General features: G+C 44.8%; 1 protein-coding gene across 4 annotated transcripts in view; it reads left to right on the forward strand.

The window, feature by feature from the left end:
* The first annotated feature begins 214 nt into the window (after positions 1 to 214).
* The window catches only part of ttyh3b (tweety family member 3b), a 26874-nt gene continuing 7263 nt past the window's right edge, over positions 215 to 19825 (forward strand). Inside the window, exons 1-13 of one of the 4 annotated variants that reach the window (XM_086212020.1) lie at positions 215 to 732; positions 2379 to 2560; positions 9222 to 9418; positions 13090 to 13213; positions 13300 to 13520; positions 14295 to 14390; positions 14541 to 14613; positions 14749 to 14824; positions 15567 to 15622; positions 15786 to 15878; positions 16152 to 16244; positions 16344 to 16480; positions 19101 to 19274. In XM_086212020.1, coding sequence (XP_086068146.1) covers positions 2435 to 2560; positions 9222 to 9418; positions 13090 to 13213; positions 13300 to 13520; positions 14295 to 14390; positions 14541 to 14613; positions 14749 to 14824; positions 15567 to 15622; positions 15786 to 15878; positions 16152 to 16244; positions 16344 to 16480; positions 19101 to 19274 — 1466 coding nt within the window. In that variant the 5' untranslated portion in view covers positions 215 to 732; positions 2379 to 2434. Of the gene's footprint in view, positions 733 to 796; positions 1007 to 2378; positions 2561 to 9221; positions 9419 to 13089; positions 13214 to 13299; positions 13521 to 14294; positions 14391 to 14540; positions 14614 to 14748; positions 14825 to 15566; positions 15623 to 15785; positions 15879 to 16151; positions 16245 to 16343; positions 16481 to 19100; positions 19275 to 19825 lie in introns of those variants that run through there. The other 3 variants (XM_086212023.1, XM_086212021.1, XM_086212022.1) reach the window with 3 other exon arrangements.

Genomic DNA, 19825 nt, shown 5'->3' on the forward strand with positions numbered 1-19825 from the left:
GGTCAACTTGGGGGGGGGGGGGGGGGGGTCCAGGAATATGAAACACTTTTAGAACCTTTGTTCTAAAAAGACCCTTTACTGCGCTTCCCTCACGGCTCCTCGACAGACATGCACTACCACTGTTTCACCATCAGGGGGCGACCCCTTTGCGCATTTGCTCTCTCTCTCTCTCTCTCTCTCTCTCTCTCTCTCTCTCTCTCTCTCTCTCTCTCTCTCTCTCTGTGACTGAGCTGCCGCAAAGCCCCCGTCCTCCAGGGCTTTCTCAACACCGTGTTCGCTTCACGCTCCAACAATACCATCCAATTGAAGAGTCGCTGCTTAGGTGCATTGAACCGACGGTCGTGGGAGCTGCGCCCGACGAGCACCGACGTTATGGTTGAGTAGCAAGACGGAGAACTGCACACACACAAAAAAAAGAAAGATAGATCGGGATACTGGATTGCGGGTCAGCGGGTTTAACCCCTAGTTTGCCGTGGCGTTGTCGGGCTCAAGGTGGTGACTTGTTTGCGGGGGAAATGTGAGCAGAGGGGGTCCGTTATTCCGTTAAATCCCCCCCGCTATGGTTGTCCAGACGGCAGTTGGCTCGGCACAGCCGCGTTGATGCGGGAGCGCGCGGCTGTGGCGTTCGATTCCACCACCGGATCCGGGAAGACAATAGATGAGATATACGCCGACCTGGACTCCCAAGACTGCCACTAAACCAGGGTCTGCATCCGCTTTGGCTTTCAGCAGGTAGGTGGTAACACGGTTCTCCTTCAGCCCGTTTGGTGGGGGGGGGTCTTTATAAGCGGAGCGGAGATGGAGCCCCCCGAGCGGATTCCTGCCGTTTCTCCTCGTTGCCTTGACGACTCCGCGAGACTGCGGTAGTTTTAAGAGACAAAGCGGGATAAAGCTAAGCTAAGCCAGGTTTTCTGCTGAAGAACATAAACAAGGGTTCGTCCGCTCGGATATGGCGAGGACACCGTCGGCTGGGTTGACCTACATGCGTCGGCACAGTAAATTAACGGTAACGGCCGCGAGTGGGCTTTGATTTAACGGCCATTTCACCGTCCCTAGCACATTTATCTTTTTTTGGGGGGGGGGGGGGGGGCTATGTTTTGCAGTATGGGCGTAAATTGTGTCATGGGAGGAGAGCTGTCAGCCGTGCTGTTGTGATGCTGTAATTCAAGTGTCTGATTCATTACACCCTCGTAATCGTTGCTTATCGTGGGGTGTTTAAATGTCAGGTCCCGGTGTCCCTTCACGACCAACCGTCGTGCAGCTCGTAGTGTCGGTGCGGATATTCCGTCTGCAAATGTAGACACCGCACTTCTCAATGGCAGTCATTCGTAGAATATCACGAAAATTTGGGATATCTAACATGTCCATCATCAAGAGCTGTTGGTCGTTTAGGTTCGCGTCCAACTGTAAAGATTATATGTTTACATATGATCATGTGTCTATATCGCGCATGTTTATGCACGATCATGTTGTGGAATACAGTATTTTAGGTCTGTCATCATCCTTTGTTGAACATAAAATGAAGGTCTGTGCAAAAAAAAAATAAAAAATTGTCCATTCAGATGAAAGGCAACGCAAATCTTTTCTATCCACGCAAACTAAATTAATTATGAACATATTTTCATGTAAAATAGAGACACTGCAAAGTACACACAATAGGGCTGTCCAATGAGTTTAAAGTATTTAAACCTAATGATTGCATTCATCGGTTTTGCCAAAGTGTTTAAGGTATTTCAGTTCAAATCGATTTCAGTAAATACGCAAATGAATTAATAAACTTCGTTGATTGGAACTTTGGATTTTTGGAGCTTCCCCCCACTGGTCGCTGGTATCTCTTCATTTACAACCCAAATCCATGCATGGGGGCCAAGGGTGTGATTACTTGCGGGTTTTTTTTTTTTAATGTTAAATTTTTTTCTATATTTTATAAATTTACTAGATATTTTGACAACCCTGGCAAGTAGTTTAAACGCTGTGGTTTAAAGCGATGGTGCGTGACACACTGCCATCTTCTGGCAGGGAAGCTCTCCTCCGAATGTGCTTTCAATGTAATCTGTGGCGAAATTCACCCACAGTGAGAAAACCTTAATTCATAGAAGTGCATTAAAAAGGCAGCTTGGTACGGTCGGTATGTGCAGGAGACTGATCCCTGGGCGGCTGACCCTTGTTCTAGGACATGATACGTAATTGTGGTCTCTTAAAAGATTTTGAAGGTTAGCAGACTGAGCAGCAGGCATTTCTTTATCTTGCTTAACAAGATTGGTAACATGATGTCAATGCAATAGCTGCTTTCCATCTCTGCACGACAAGGGGATGGAGTCGTGCATGATGTCAGTTCTCTACCCTGTCACCCCTAACAGTCGTGAATCTCTTTCCAGTGTTCGTGTGAGGAATCGGGTTAGCGAGGGAAGCAGTCGGCAGGTAACAGCTCAGGATGGCGGCTGTAGTCAACTACTCTCCACCATGGTGGGTCAATCTGCTCCACCGGTTGCCTCATTTCAACCTGGAATTCCAGCTAGTGAGCAGCGACTTCAGACCGGAGGACTCCGAGTATCAGAAGGTAAAAAAAAATTACCTCCCACTCCAAATTCAACATCCCCTCCATCACGCAGCATCACCTTATCATCCCACCTACTGCACCCTGCCCACACTGCAATTTCACAGCAGAGTGGCCAAGTGGTGGTGGGGGCTGAGAGTTTTGTGTTCCCTGTGGATTAATCAGTGTGTGTGTGTGAGAGGTAGAGGGAGAAATGAATGCAAACTTAGTCAATTAATTGATTTGTCCATTGTTTTCCCACTTGGGTGTTGGGACTCCTGAAGGTTGGTTTAATTTGATGCTACATTACTTCGTCTCTTTTCTTTTATAACAGGGCTTCTTGTGTCTTCTTGTATATTACTGCTCCAGGACTTTAAAAGTAGTTTATGTGAGAAGGGAATCCTGTTCAGGATTCACTCACGTATGCCGTCTGTAAAGGACAGCCATGAATAGGCTTTGTGTTACTGTCAAGGGTGGCAATAACTAAAGACCCAGAATCAATGGATTAGTCTGTCAGTAGAAAATAAATCAACTAGGAGGAGCTAAATACATTCAGCCAAAATGCAAAAAAAAAAAAAGTTCTGGATCTGCTTTTCTTATCATTGAAAATTCAATACTTGCTTGGGCTTGAAATGGTGGTTGGACAAAAGCAAGCAATTCTGTGAGCTTGTGATGAGCCTTTTGCACAATTTTCTGATATTTTCTGAGGTTAACCAATAAAATCAATGGAAGCACATCCCTGACGGTAGGATATCTTTCATAATTAAATGCATGAAATGAAGTCCCGTTGTTCTGTGGTGAAACATTGCCTGAGCTGGCAGCACGACCCTCCCTACAGTTTTTGCTGCATTTCATTTGGATCCTTGAACAAGGTGACTTCCAGGTCTCTGTGCCAGAAAACACACTCACAGCCTCGGTCGTGTACATAAAGCAGCCAAGACGCATCATTGAGAGCCCAGCATTTCATGCGCCGCAGTCACCCCTCGATGCAGTTTGCTGACATGTACTGGGAGAGGAGGAAGGGCGTGCGAGTTCAAGAACTGAGCGTGGGAAGGCACCCACAGTCATGAACAAGGGAGAGAGATGAGAACTGGAGAGTGAAGTAGGGAGAGGAAGAGGACAGAGAAAGATAAAAAGACCGATTGGAGGAGAGAAAGAAAGAGAGGGCTAGATGAGCCATGGGAGGTGCTTCTAAATTGCTAAATAGCCACTTCCTGTGAGCTATTCAGTCTTGAACTAAGGGCCTTTGTGCATGTGTGTGTCAGTGTGTGTGACCACTGGAATTTAAAGAACCCCCTTTTTTGGACTAATTACATGCTGACATATTTGAGCAGATGAGGCCGTTCTATGTCACTGATCTTCTGCTCGTCATATGTGTGCATATAACGTGAGCCGTATGTACATGTCATGTACAGTATGTTCACTTTCTGTGTCAGTGCCTCTTTAGAACTTTGTGTTGTTTGTAGAGGTGAGGTCACAGACCCCCCTTAGGGGTTTTGTGTGTGTGTGTGTGTGTGTGTGAGAGAGAGAGAGAGAGAGAGCAAGAGTGTGAATATTGGGGTACTATTAAGGGTGAAATCATTAATTCTGGCAGGATGGGGGTGAGAGAGGGAGGGATATAGGGTGAGAAGAACATGAAGAAGGAGGTTGAATTGGGATTGGGGAGTGTGTGTGTGTGTGTGTGTGTGTGTGTGTGTGTGTGTGTGTGTGTGTGTGTGTGTGTGTGACGGGGGGGTGGGGGTTAGAAAGGGAGGGATGAAGTCCGTCGTGAAAGAATGCTCTCTTTCTTTCTTTCACTCTTTCACCGAAGCCCGTCTTTAGATTGGCTCAGTATATCTGTCTCAAAGGCTTTCATGCATCCACTCATCCAGCTGAGACACACACACACACACACACACACACACACAAGGTCTTACACAGTGTTCCTCAGTATTGTCAGCACAACACACTCTCACACACACACACACAATAGAAAGTGGTGCTTCTTTGTAGTGTTTTTCTTTCTGATGTGATTAGACAGATCAGATCACTCACTCACTCACTCACTCACTCACTCACTCACTCACTCACTCACTCACTCACTCACTCACTCACTCTCTGATGACTGTGCTGTTACCGGGGATGCTGACTCCAAGGCTTTCTTCAAGAAATTATTTTTTCCCTCAAAATCTGAAATCGGAGACCTTCTCCCGGGGTTCTGTGAGGCATTAGAAAAGCATTGGTGGCTATTTGTGTGTGTGTGTGTGTGTGTGTGCGCGTGCCCGTGCGTGTGTGTGTGCATTTGTCTGCATGTATTCTAATGGAATTGCAGAGTCAGCTACCAGCCACAGTTAGACAGCTGCAGAACATTACAGAGGAATCATGTGACCTGTAATAGCACGCAAGCACACACACACACACACACACACACACACACACACACACACACACACACACACACACACACACACACATCCCCTGCTGTGGAAAGTGAGTCTGTAATTGGTACGTTGAAGACTATGCTAAAGTTTGCACAGTGGAAGACATTATCTCACTGAGGGTTTTGAAAGGAATCCGTGCGTCCAAGACAGAAGGTGCCTCCCTGGCCGTCCGTTTGGCTCATCAGAGGCCTTCGTCTAATCAGAAGTGTTTTGGTTGCACTTTGATTCAGCAGTGCAGGTGAATATCAGCAGAGTGAACTCGAGGTCAGAGCCTCGGGAACGACGGGGATAGATGGGAGCAAGAGCAGTAACACAGCTAGGGAGAGTGCAAGGGCAACTCACTGAAGTGGAAGTGATTGATCCTGTCAGCTTAGAAAAACACACATCCATGCACGTGCACGTGTGCGCACACACACACACACACACACTTAAATGAACAGATTGAAAGTAGATCACTGTGCCTGGGTGCTAAATGTTTAGCCCCTCCTCCAGCCTGCAAGCTGATCTCTGGTAGCCTAGATGTGCACACATGCACACACACACACACACACACACACACACACACACACACAAAACCTTGCCATGCTTATTAGTGGCTAATTGATCCATGCTTAATCTGCTTTGATGGATTGTTGGCCTGACAGTTCGTCTCACGGCCGTCATACACAGTGGGATAAGAGTCAGGTCGCTTCACAGACCTGATCCTCACTCAGATTATGAATTAAATCTGAAGGCTGTATGTCAGACACCACAAGCACTTGTTTATATTGCTTTATATGTGCTGTAGTACCGGCACCATGATTTCAGAAGGTTCACCAAACGATTTGTAATTCATCATTTACATGATTTATGGTGACGGAGTGGCGAAGGACTGAATCCTAAAACACAGAAGTAAGTTGGCATTGTTGAACCTTTGGGGTCAAAGTGATTGAAAGTTTTCAATTAAATGGCTGAAATCAAGTTTGTGGTTAGCACTAGCTTAAATTAACATTTTGTTCAACAGCATGAAACTCATCGGTAAATATCGCACCTGTGAATCTGTCTCGTAAGCCTCACTTTCACTGTGTAGGTCTGTCGCTTGCCCATGGACAGTAAGGCTCAACTTCTGCTCCTGGTAGCTTCTGACAGCAGCCAGAAAAAGGACCAGGAGCTTGAAGGAAATCAGGACCTCAGAAGAGTAAACATGGATGGCTACTGGAGTTCATGTTCGCCATGTGGCTAACAGTCAGGCTGGTTTTTAATTTTCAAAGTAAAATCCTTTTAAATAGACGGATGTGAATGATCAGTCAGTCAGACAATTACCAACAGATATTTGTTTAATCCACATGTTCATTAGTCGTTGCAGTTCTCCATTTGATATCATAATAACGATGATGAACAATCTCTCAAAGTGTCTCCTGCTCCATGATCTCTTTTTCTACATCCACTTGTTATTCTTATTATATGAATGGATGCCACGAAAGCATCCATCAATGTCGCGTGAGATTGCATTCTTACTTTAATGCATTGTACATACATAGCAGTATTAAACCCTGACAAGGATTTTACAGACACAAGAGATCAAACAGTGCATTAGCGGTGAGTAGAATGCCTTTACCATAGCACAGCATCTCAAGCTCTAAGCCTATAGATAATAACACAGGATAATGCCACAGACTAGGAGTCAACAGAGCTTATCTCCTTCTCCTCTCCCATCAGTATCCTCTCCCCCCATCCTCCCCTTGTCTCCTTCTACCTGTTGGAGAAAAAGTAATCAATTGATGGTCTGTGGTACGGCAACCACTGCTACTGGCTCACAAACTCCTACTATGGGAGAGTAATAAAGTGGTAATCCAAAAGAAACCCCACTGGTTACACAGAAGTGCACACAGAGATAGATGTCGCTCTATAGGATTGATATTAACATCTGGTGGATGATGGTGGGAATCTAAGGCTACAGAGACCTTTGCACCTACCATGTGACTCTTTCCTAGAAACTGCCCATTGACAGTGATGGATAATGCTCCCGGTATAGCTCAAGCATGTTGATGTACTTGCTTTGCAGCGACTACCAGTCTGGGCTTCCTGTTGCCCGGACCAATGTGTACTGGTGTGACTTGAATAGCTCCACTTTGCCATCGGTTCAAGCAGAGAAATCTCTGTCGAGTCACGTTAAGGATGTAGGATGTAAGGATGGAGATGAATTCTGAAGTAGTGCCAGTAGACAGAGATTATTTGGATTGTAGAATGAAAACGTACTGTTGTGGATGTGACAACTGAATTACAATGGTGTCTCCTTTCAAAATTGTATCTCCCTCTCCCATCAGAGCTCATATCACACCACACCGTATATAAAAAAACTAAACAAAAACAACTAGTCCTCCAGATTTGACACGGTGCCGCGTTTTGCCATCCTAGTCATGACCCTGAAAAATGAAACGATGGAGTGGTCCTAATAAACAGGGTTTTTTTGCATCTGTTTATTTGGTCTCGAGGGATTAGGAGGTACATTTAGAAACTACTTCACCGGAGGAAAACAAAGATCACACGGAATTCTGGTTCAAAATGATTTTGTGGTTGAATTGTTTCCTTTTGTGTTGTTTTTTTTTTTTTTTAAAGGGGCCTCTTGTCAATCAGATGTGTGTTTAGCACTGGCAGCGCCAATGACCTCATTTTCAGAGGGCTTCTTCAAAGCCCTTATTGTTGCTAGGTTACCGTCTTCTAGCCCATCAGCATTCCTTCATTGTGAACATCAAGTGTCTATAGTTTACTTAAGAAAGATTAGATAAAACAATAGAAAGAAATCCCATCCAGGATTCTGGGCACTCACTCTCAGTCTGCTCATCATCAGTCACTAATAGCATTATTTGTGGTGGCCTGTTGGGAAAATGTAGCACATGTAGAACACTGGGTACACAAGTACAACACCAAGACCAGAAAACATAAACCCTCGAGAGAAAGCTACAAATAATTTAAAAATAAATGTAGATCCAAATAAACAGTGCAGTAAATGCTCTGGACCAAGATCATCATTGCTGACTGCTGATGTCTCAAGTTCCTCTTCTTGATTTTGATTGGTCGTCGACCGTGAAGCGATATGAACCTCGGCAGAGTCTCAAAGGCAGATCTATTTTCAGACCAGGTGAACACGGCAGGGAAACCAAACCATACGCTGATGTTTTGGCACAGAAGATGTTGGGCAATGTCGTTGTTGACACACAAAAAAAACACACACACACATTTTCAAATAGGATGATGAATTCAGACACACACACACATACTTTACCATCCATGTGCACATTATTTACAATAAAGGTGCTTACACGGCAACATGATCTGTTCATTTCCGGCTGGCAGTGAAAAAATGTAGGTCAGCACAAAGACCGGTGTGAAGCCAAGATGTCTGTGAATCTGGCTTCCCAGACATCTTGGAGGTGGAGTCAGATGTTGTTATCATCCAGGGAGGAGTCCCCAGAATTACAGTGGTGCTGTCTCCCCAGCTCGTCCCATCTGACCAGACCCGGAGCAGAATGACATGGTCTTAAGTGGTTTAGCAGATGGAGAATCTGGTTCTCTAGAACTGTGTCATTGTCGTCTCTGTATGGTCCTGCAGCACAATGACTTTTCCAGATAGTCCCAAAGGGGAAAGAAAAACTAACAAAGCAGTTTGAGTGTGTGTGTGTCTCTCTCTCTCTGTCTGTGCGTGCGTGTGTGAGATGTCAGTCCCAGGCAAATTACTGTAACAGCTGTCACCTCTATCTTTATCCATTGCTCCTTTTTTCATCTTCACTTCTTTCCTCTCCAGTCTTTTTTTTGTGCCAAATTTTACCCCCCTTGCGTCTCCTTCTGTCTACCCCGCCACCCCTTCCTTCTTTTACACTTCAAAGCTTTTTAGAGGGTGTGTGATCTGTGTGGCGGGTGTGTAGCACACGCAGCTCCCTAACAGCACTGCTTCCGCTCACTTTGCGGAGGTGTGCATGTTTGATGGTGTGCAAATGTGTTTTTCCTGGTCTCCATCAAACACCCATTAAACAGCTATTCTCTTTTGGCCTTTAAAACGTGGGGGAGGCAACACAAATGGGAAGCTGTTTGTCTGCACAGGAAAACCACGACATGAGCTCTGTCTGTTTATCTGCTCAAATCAGCTAATTTCTTTCCTGTACCCTTCACCCATTTCCTCAGTTGTCTTCTTCCTCGTGGTAAGTCTCAAGCTCAAAGTTTAACAGGAAAATCAAAATGATGCATGGTGCCATCATTTCATTCATATTATTCCTCTCCCCCTCTAGTCTGTGTTGCTGCTCGGAGCTGTGGCTTTGGTGTGCTTGGGCCTGGACCTCCTCTTCCTACTCTTCTACTCATTTTGGCTTTGTTGCCGACGACGCAAGAGTGACGAGTCTTCACACTCGCACACACACTCCCAACAACCCAGCGCCGACTGTTGCTGCACCGCCTGGTGCGTCATCATCGCCACGCTCGTCTGCAGGTGAGAGGTTATCCCTGTAAGACTGTCACTTGTCATTTTGCAGCAATGCCCCCCCCCCCCCCATCCATCTTTCACTAAAGCAATGTTGATCAAATCGTTAATTTAAAATCTTCCACAGTTACAATCACAGAAATGGAAACATACTTATCATAGCCTGGGGGGGGTTCTAGTTAAGGCTTTGTTTTGAACAAAGCTGGCTTAAAATTACCCTGATTTTAATAGAACTTAATAGTCGGTCTGACATCTGCTATGTATCTCTGTTGTCTTGTAAAAATGTAATCAAATGTTTTATTGTCTTTCGTCAGCCCCAGTTTCGGTATAGAAGCTGGGATGACCAGTAAAGAAAAGCAGAGTCTTATGAAATCCTGTCAAACCTGTTGGATGATGTGAAAAATGACATCAATCAGCTATCGACATAGAAACGTGGCCGTCCTGCTCGCTTCCTGCATAGTCGGCGAGATCTTGACTCGGCAGCAGCCATATGTACGTTATGACTATAAATATACTTACATTGGACCAGTCAAGCCTACTCAGGCTTGTGTAAGCATGAAGCCCATGTGGTGTGATGGGAAGCCAGCCACGTGGTTACACCATTGTTGGTGTTTAACTGACTCTGAAGGCTGTGTGCTCAATCTGAGGTCTTCCACCTTCGTGGCCCAGTCGTCTGGTTTGACCGCAGATAACTGCTTGGACACTGCTCTGCTTGGCTCTCAAATGCACAAACGATTCCTCTTTTGTTTACTCACTTTTCACTTTTCAATTAATGCTTTCTCGACTTTTTCTTCCTCTCTGTTGGTCTCCCTCTGTTATTTATTATTTCTCTGTGTTCGGCCCTCTCTCTGGCCTAGAAAGGTTGCCATGGCGACAGAAGTAGATTTGATGCAGACGAGAAATGAATTATACAGTTGGTGAGCTATGTCTGTGTTTTGTGTGTGTGTGTGTGTGTGTGTGTGTGTGTGTGTGTGTGTGTGTTTGCGTTTGCGTGACTCAGTGCTTAAGAGGTTTTTTTTTGCAGGTTTTAATATTTTATGATTAGCTTTAATATTTCTCATTGAATATTTGATATGGATCTGAGCATGTGCTCGTGCAGTTTTCTGTTTGCAATTAAGTATGACATCATATCATATTTTGGGCACAACACCAAGTATAAGTGGACTTCATCCACATGTGCAGGTGCAGTGTGTGAAAAATGAGGCTGTATCAGGGATTTGGACGTTAACTCGGTCATGTATTGGTGATACTGTTAGTTGGTTGATGGATTAGCTGTACAACAGAAAATGAAATTGGGACCTTCCTCTTGTTTGTAACATTCTAAATGGAAAAAGATCCTGTTTTAGACGGTTGGTTCTACAACAGAATGTGTCTGGAGGTCTGTAAGGAAGATGTGAGCTCTAGCTGTCGACCAACCCAGAAGCTGGCCTGAGGATTCTTGAAATGGATTTTTTTTTTTCGATAATTGGATTGATTTTGGGTTCAGGTGAACTGGTTTGCTTTGGACTTGAACTCATTATGAAGCCAGTTTTAACTCAGCCTCGCTTTTTGCTGTCTTGTCTACTAAGCTGCACTGGAGTGCAGAAGAGTGCATTTCTGCTTATTTAAGAACAGAAAACACGGTATCAGTCGATTGCAGCTGTAGGTGGACTGCAGCAGAGACTGGTCTGGCTTTCACTGTGCTCTATCGCTGAGTTAGCACCACTCCCAACAGGTCACAGTATTTCGAAGGCAAGATGATATCAAAGTAATGCACTGAACATGTGTGTGGGGGAGCTTTTTAATCAGAACTAAGCTGGCCAGTGTTTGCTGTCAGTCATATTACTTTTGAACCTTTGCGGTACTTCAGCACTCCAGTTTACATCTCATGTTCTCAGCTGTTATTCGATAATGTCATGAAATCCCCTGGTGTGAGCAGCAGGTATTAAACCAGCCAGATAAAACTCGCAGAGAGAGGAGAACAGAGAAGAAGAGGGATGAAGGGAATTTTAGAGTGAGAACAGGTGTTAGAAGAAGAAGAAGATGGAGTGCAGAGATGATTCCAACTCAGGGCTCATTAATGATGGAGAAAGGTGGGAGGCAGGAGTGGAGGAGAGAAAGGGTGGATAGATAGAGGATCTTTATGGTAATGCAGAAAGTTCAACGAGTGCCTGTATTCATTTCAATGTGGTTCCTCTGTTGGGTCACAGTTTGTATCTTGGTTGATATTGAATGTTGGGTTTCAAAATTCTGGTAGAATTCAAAGCTGGAAACTTTTCATTGATATCAGTGACAATTAATAGGAGTAAACTAGGCATGACTGTGAGTGTGAATGGTTGTGTGTGTCTATGTGTTGGCCCGGCCATGGACTGGCAACCTGTCCAGGGTGAACCCCGCCTCTCGCCTGAAGGCTGCTGGGATAGGCTCCAGCCCCCCCGCAACCCTCGACAGGATAAGAGGAAGAAAATGGGTGGATGGATGGAAATTTGTTTTGTATTTATACTTTTAGCATTTACCTTGTCATATACAGATATATATTTAAAGATTTTGGATTGAAAAAAAAAGAGTAATTGCCCATTCACTTTAATATATCATTGATCAGATGTATTTAGCCCAGTAATATCTTCTAAACTTGCCTTGCTGGATGTAGGCCAAGGAGTCAAATACAGTAACTTGGCCTCAGAGGCCCTTCTGTTGTGTGCTCTATGCTAATTATCTGTGCACATGATGGAAGAATGCACAGTGCATGGTTAAATACAGTTCATCCAAAGTATCCCAAATGTCCAGTTTATTCCAGTTGATTCACCTCCATTTCTGTCCTTTCCCATATATTCACAAATCTTTTTGAATTTTTTAACTCTTTTGCAGAAAACGCTTAACTACACAATGAAAATGTGCACCCTTAGCCGCATGTACACAACCATTGTAAAGCTCTGAAATACACACAAATGTACATATGCACAAATGAATGTGTGTATGTGTAAACTTGCTGTAACAGGGGTATACTCAAGACTTAATGGGCTACAATGAATTGTCTTAACAATGGCCATATATTTCCTTCTACAAATCTGTCTGTTGTTATTGCAGAGACATCATCAATACAAAGACGGCAGTCATACACACATTGAGTACACAAAGAAAAGGGAGGGGCAACAAGAGATTCACGGGGGAGAAAGAATATCACAGCGAACAGGGGAGGGGAACATGGGAAAAGAGATTGGGTGAGATGGAAAAAAGCATGTAAAAAGGATTTCTGTGGTGGTGTTGGGTGGGCGAGGGGTTAGTTTCAGTGTAGACATGGTTGGAGAGGACCAGGGTTTGGAAGAAAGGAACCAGGAACCTTAGATATTGTAGCCTGTGTCATGTGTGAATTTGGGTGCAGAGCTGCAGAAGCATCGTATTATATGCGGTCTGGTGACCCAATTATTGTGGAGTGTGTGCGTGTGTGTGCGTGAGTGTGAGTGTGTGCGTGCGGAGACAACCATTCCTGGTAGTCCTGTACTTGCCCGAGGCTCAAGGGTGACACCATAGCAAAGAACAGAGAGTTCAGGGCTGCCTGTTGTTGATCAGTGAACCCGGCAACTCCTCTGCCAGTGCTGCAGTCCTGTCATGTGTGCATATATGACTCTGAGCTAAAAGGAAGATGGTTGAAGAAGTCTTTGCGTGTTTACATTTCTCCTTTTCTGTTGTCCTCCCCCCAGCGCTGGTATCGCTGTAGGATTTTATGGAAATGGAGAGTCGAGTGACGGAGCCAATCGTTTGGCTTACTCCCTCCGTCATGCAAACCGCACCGTATCAGGGGTAGAGAAACTGGTAAATATAAATGTATGGAATTGTCAGCCCCCCCCCCCCTCAAATAATTCACAAAAGACCAAAGTGACTGTGGACTTTTTCTGTCTGTGACTGTCCAGGTGTCAGACAGTGCCCTAGCCTTAAACCAGACGGTGGAGGAGAGTCTGGTGCAGTTGGAGACAGCTTACCAGGAGCAGACAGACTACGTGTCCATCATCCAAAAGCTGCAGGGGCAGCTGGATGAGCTGGTGAAGCTGATGGTGGACATTCCCTTCTGGTCCAGCACTGACATTTCTCTGGAGGACTTGGCCCGCCAGACTGAGGCCTTTGACTTTTACAGGTCAGTACTTTCACGCACTGGTATGTTTTTGTGTTGGCACAGTAAGTTCGGATTAAACTGAAAACAAGTTGAGAGGGAAGTAACAGAGTTATGTTGTGGCTTGAATCTTGTGTGTGTGTGTGTGTGTGTGTGTGTGTGTGTGTGTGCGCGCGCACGCGTGGGTGTGTGTGTGTATACGCTTGACCAGGAGGCATGTATACATACATATACACACACAGCAGATTCTAGATACGACATGTAAAACAAATATATGGCTGAAATGTGTCTGTAGTCACTTTGTCTGAGGTTGGTCAGTGTGTCTATAATTCACATTTATGGATATTATATTCTCATTTTCTGTAATGAATAGACTTTTTGATGTTAAAGCGTGCAGTCACTGGAACATCGCTGCGTGACTCATAGCTGCTGTACTGGTTTGTTCCACCATCGTCTTATCACTGCAGGACTCAATGCGGTTTCAAGCTACAAAACCACACTACCTCTGAAAAATAGCAGCGAGCAGCATGCCACAGACAAACACATTCCTTAAATAAGGCCTCACCTCTGACCTCAGAGTGGCAGTAGAAAGCCAAGTTAATAAACTAATTGCCAGCTTTGCTTTATCACGTTTGAAAACGCATGTATCACCTTTGGAAAAGCTCAGTGACCTGGTCATGGTTTTGTAAAGTCCTTCACTGAGTACATTTTAATTTGCAGCCTGTCATGCTGCTGACAGGCTTGTGTGTAGATCTTTCTCTCATGGAATATCTCCATGTGGTAAATCTGTGCTCTCAGGTGGTTGGGGTACCTTGGCCTGCTGTTGTTCGATGTACTCATTTGTCTTCTGGTGCTCTTCGGCCTGATACGCAACTCCAGGGGCACTCTGATTGGGTAAGTTGGCATTAATCGTTCCCCAAGAAGCATTTCTATTGAATGAGTCAAATCTTTCCTAAATAAACAATCTATGCCTAATTTAAAAAAAAAAAATCATCTTTGTCCTACTTCAACCCTCAACTGTATGTTTTTTTTCCTGCCCTTCAGAGTTTGTCTGATGGGGGTTCTGACTTTGATAATCAGCTGGGGGTCTCTTGGCCTGGAACTGGCTGTTGCTGCTGTAAGTGTAACCATGGCAACATCTCAGGGCTGTCTGGCTCTGCAATGACGTAATCTCTTCCAAAGCTCCAACGAGTGTGTTCAGCATGGATGTTACTGTAGCCTGATGTGTCACGTGTGCTTTACCCCCTCACAGTCAGCCAGTGACTTCTGCGACTCCCCGGATACCTACATCACCAGGGTAACCAAGGAGAACGCCGTCATCAACCAAGGTATGCAGACAAGATAATACAGGACCATTTAGTTGGGAGCAGCACTACCTGCTAATTTAAAATTCTTTGTGCTACAACGGGGATCTGAGCCGCTGTGAAGAGACAATGTGTGAGATTAGGAGTGTTAATTCTAACGTGAAAATAACTGCTCAATGGACGCTTGATGAACAAGCAGAAACATCTCAAACACACTCCTCTTTTCACACTGGCAGTCCAATCCCACCCTGACATGTTGCCTCTATTTTAAGAAGCAAGTGTGTGCGTTTATGTGCTTGTGTGTGTGTATGTATCCGAGGGGATTGTGTTTGATTGACACTCTGGTATCTAAAGGCTCTTACCCTCTCTGCTGACTGCAATGCATCAGCAACCCTCCACTCCCAGCTTGCTCTCCTTTATTCTTGTCCCAAATGTACAAATAATAAAGAGAAATATATTCCTCTGTTTCATATGATTTGCTCTCATCTTTCATCCTAGTGTAGCCCTCTTTACCTCTCATATGCTTTCTTTCTTCGAATCCCTCCTGCATTTCTGTTTTTGCAGTCATCTAATGAGTTCTGTTGTGCGTCAGTTGTTTCCGCTCGATCTGTCAGCTGTAGCGCACAGATGTTTCCACACATAAAAATGCACACACACTGTAGAATACAGCCTCCATTGAAACAGTTTTCTTTGTACTATGTTTACTTGTTTGCGTTACAACAACCATAGGTACTCTGCTGATATATATTCTCTGGCATATTCCTAGATATCTTGCAGTATTACCTGAGGTGCAGCCCTGGCCAAATTAACCCCTTCCAGCAGGTAACATCAGCTTCATTGGTATTGTTGATGTTTTTAATCTTTTCAGCAATGTCACTAGGTTTCTCTGTTGCATGCTCCTCATGCATAAAGCAACTGAATAACCAAAAGATTGTCGATGTGTGTTTGTATGTTTCTGCCTCTGGTGTCTCTGTGTGCTTTGTAGAGGCTGTCAGGGAGTCACAAAGCATTGGTGGAGATGCAGGATGATGTGGCAGAGCTACTTAGATCAGCAGCACGTGATTATCCCAATACCAAGGTGTGTGTGTGTGTGCGTGAGTGTGTGTGTGTGTGCGCGCGTGTGTGTGTGTGTGTGTGTGTGTTTGTGCACGTGTAGTGATTTGAAGGTCCTTATTTTCACGCCTGAGTGGATTCCCATTAGAAGGGCAGTGATGAAGTAGCATTTAGAAATGGACCAACACACACACACACACACACACACACACACACACATACATGTACACGTGTTTATATGGTGTGAGGGTTGATATCTATATTGATCATGCATGTGTGACTGTTGTCTTGTGTGTAGGGGAGTCTTGAACAAATCCAGTCTGTGCTGAATTCCACGGAGGTTGGTCTTCACCAGCTGACGGCTTTGGTCGATTGTCGCAGCCTACACATGGTGAGTCACTTAGTGTGTTGTGTAAGAGAGAATCACGTCTGTGTGTCCCAGGTTGTTATTTTTTTTCAACAAACCTCTCGTGTCCTGCTCTCTCCTTAGGACTACGTCCAAGCGTTGACAGGACTGTGTTATGATGGGGTGGAGGGTCTGATCTACCTGGTGCTCTTCTCCTTCGTCACTGCTCTCATGTTCTCCTCCATTGTGTGCAGTGTGCCACATACCTGGCCTGGCAAGAGGTAACACACTCAGTCTCTCTCACGCATCCACAAGCCACACGAAAGCCTTTACATTCTCAGATCCATCCGTGTAATAATCTGCACACTAACCGCTAACGTATTACCAGCTTCTGAGAACAGTTGAAATGCCCTTTCAGAATTTATTCTGTGCCCATGCATGTCATTCAGTAAATGTATTTGACTCCTGAGCTGTTGTTTCCTTCCTGCCTGTCTTTGCATCCATCCAGTTTTCCTTGCAGATTTTGTTTATTTTATTGTTTGCTGTAAGCACGGCCAGTCTGGCTGACTGTTTATTTCTATGTTTGTACATGTCTCTCATTTTCATTTGTCCGCTGTGGACCTGAGCACCAGTGATGTGTTAGATTATGTATCATCACGTTTTGTTTTTTTTTCCTGTGCCCCACTTCCTCCTTCTGTTCCTTCCCTTCCTCCTCTCCCCCTGTCCTGATTTGGAAATGCTTTGGGCTTCAGCGAATGATGGTGGATATGTGCAGATGGACATTGAACGACCCTACGGTCCGATAAACCACCTGTTCAAATAACCAAATCATCCTGTGGTGAAATCACACTGGTGAAGGTTTTGAATAATAAAAAGATGCCTGTACCATACGAGTGGTTTTATACACATGTTGGTGGGTGTAAATTCCCAACAATGCTACCATATGGCCTGAAGAATTATCCATAATGTCCCTGAATTTGCCAAGAATAACTGCTCTCCGGGTTGGTTGATGGGCTGCACAGCTCTATTTTGTTTGAATGAGGGGAAACACCTCCACCTGGTGGCCAGTCAGGACACTTACCTGTCCTGTGCCTTTGTCTTTGTTAGAGCAGCGCATGCAAAAATATTCTCAATGCAGCCCCCCCCCCCCGACTCCTTTTACTTCACCTTTACTGGCCTGATGTGACGTGGTTTTCATAACAGGGTCCACACATATTCTCACACACATAAACCCAGAGGTTGATCGCACATTTTAGAAGCCACTTCATATCTATAGTCAGAAAACCCAACTTCCAAATCAGCACCTATCTTATTTGAAGCCTCATTCTGTTGAGTTTCTGGCCGTTTTACATTTTTGACCATTTTATGTCTGAAAATGGTTTGCCCAAACCAGCCATATTATCTTCTTTTTTTCCCCGATTTTTTTTTTTTTTTTTTTTTTTGCTTTAAGTTTCATGGAGCATTCTGAGATGCATGACAACATCAAAGTAAATGGATTCTTGAAATTCTCTGGTGTTTGGAGAGTAAATGCCATGATCAAGTGGACCTCACCAGAGGATGGCTGCATGAAGAAACTGGCTGCATGCTTCTAGATATGCTGGGGACTTTTAGTGTACTGAACGGTCTGTTATCCATTAAAGGCAAATTCCAGTATTTTTCAACCTTGGTTATATTTCCGATGTGTTTGGGCCAAAATGATCCATAGGGACCAAAATATGAACTATTCTGATGATAATGAAGAATGCCATGACCACAGCCACCAAATGGCTGCAACTATTCCACCAAAAGAGGCTGTTTTTACCACTGACAGGCTCAGATTGTAGTTCTCAGTGTGTGACAGCATCGTTGAAAGGATCCTACAAAGATGGACTCGTGTCTCATGTACCTGAATACTCTCTGAAATCTCACTTACTTGCTTGATGGATAGTTTCCCATGTGACCCTCTGGGCTTGGCTGTCACTACCAGTTTATTTTGGCCCCATTAAAGAATGTCTCAAGCCCAGTGATGTCAATCAGAAGGGCAAAATCCACTGAAGTGGTGACACAGTGTTGAGTTCTCACCGCCGTCCCACCCTTGAACCACACATTCTTCCTCTGCGGGCATCGGGTCACTGCATCCAGTGTTGCTTCACTCTGGTGTAGTCAAATAAATGCAGATGGTCATCACCTGAAATATCTCATGCACATTGAAATCAGCTGAATGTTCCTCTATGAAATAAATTAGTTGAGGCAGGTCCTCAACGTTGCAGGTGACTAGAAGTGCTTCCCGCTGCAACACAGAAAGTGAAACTTGGAGGATCTTTTCAGTGATGTTGTCATAACCTGAAAGTAATATGAGCCTGCCAGGGGCAAAGACCAACGCTTTTACACAGGCCTTACAAAACTCGGACATGCTATCATTACATTGCAAACCATTTGCAGTTGCAGGTCATAGCGTTCACACAATTTATTGTTCAAATAATTGAACCTGATCATTTCATCTCAAGCGTGTTGTAAATAGGGCCCAGGTTGAAAACAAAACAAAAACAGGATTCCCCTTTAATACGTAATTGCAAACAGCAATGTAAATGACAGCTTCGTGGCTCCACTTTGCCGAGGAACCGTGGTCGTGCGGTAATATTAGAGACCTGTAGCTGTACCTGTTGTCCCGCTGTTTTGCAGATGAATGCTGCCCTTGTTCCTTTCCTCTTGCTCAGCTGCTTTGTTTGGTGCTGGAGGCATGGCCTTACCTAGTCTTTTGTATCAGGGGACTCGATGTAGCACACCCTCCACTCTCCTTAACTCCTCTTCAACCACTTGTTTACACTCTGTTGTCTCTCTTGGATCTCCCTCCCCTCTACCTCTCTCCCTTCCTGTCCATCATGCCCCCTCGTGCCCTGCCCTTACCCTGACCGATTGAAGGACGGATGAGGAGGACGGAGAGGACGAGTCGGGTGCCTCACGGGGTGGTGTGCACGATAACCTGTACCGCGTTCACATGCCCAGTCTCTACAGCTGTGGCTCCAGCTACGGTAGCGAAGCTAGCCTGCCCGCTACAGCCCACACTGTCAGCAATGCCCCCGTCACTGAATACATGTGAGTTAGCACCCACCGCTAGCTGGAGGCTAGCAGGATCAATACACTGCCTGCTATAGGAAGCTGATGCTTGCCCCTGTGAGCCAGACTGTCAGTGCTTGTGATATGATAATAGGAATAGCTAGTTTTCTGCTCGTCGTAAGTCCTTTGTGACACACTTTCAGCACTGTATTTCAGCGAGTTTTTATCTTTCACTAGATTTCCCTCTGATGGTAGAAAACTAGCTGCCTGTTGTGTAAGCCTGCCTACCTGTTTCAGTTCACAACGTGAGCAAAAACCTGATTAAGGACAGCTAAGGCTTGCACTCACCACAGCATAGGTTTAAAATGTCACCTTGCTTGCCACGTATGCATTTTGTTTCCATTTTAAACAATTATGGAATAAAAATACAGATTTATTTCTGCTGCTCCACTGCTTGCTACTGTTATAGAAGTTAGCTGCTCACCGCTAGATAAAGGACTATATTCAACAGACAGCGTAATTACAGTGAAAGCCAGCATGTTGCAAACAAAGACACCGGCATCTTTGCTTAAATCAGTGGCAAAATATTA

The sequence above is a fragment of the Aulostomus chinensis genome, chromosome 8 (genome assembly GCF_037954235.1).
Source record: "Aulostomus chinensis isolate RoL2024-O1b breed Wild chromosome 8, RoL_Achi_v1.0, whole genome shotgun sequence".
Lineage (NCBI taxonomy): Eukaryota > Metazoa > Chordata > Actinopteri > Syngnathiformes > Aulostomidae > Aulostomus > Aulostomus chinensis.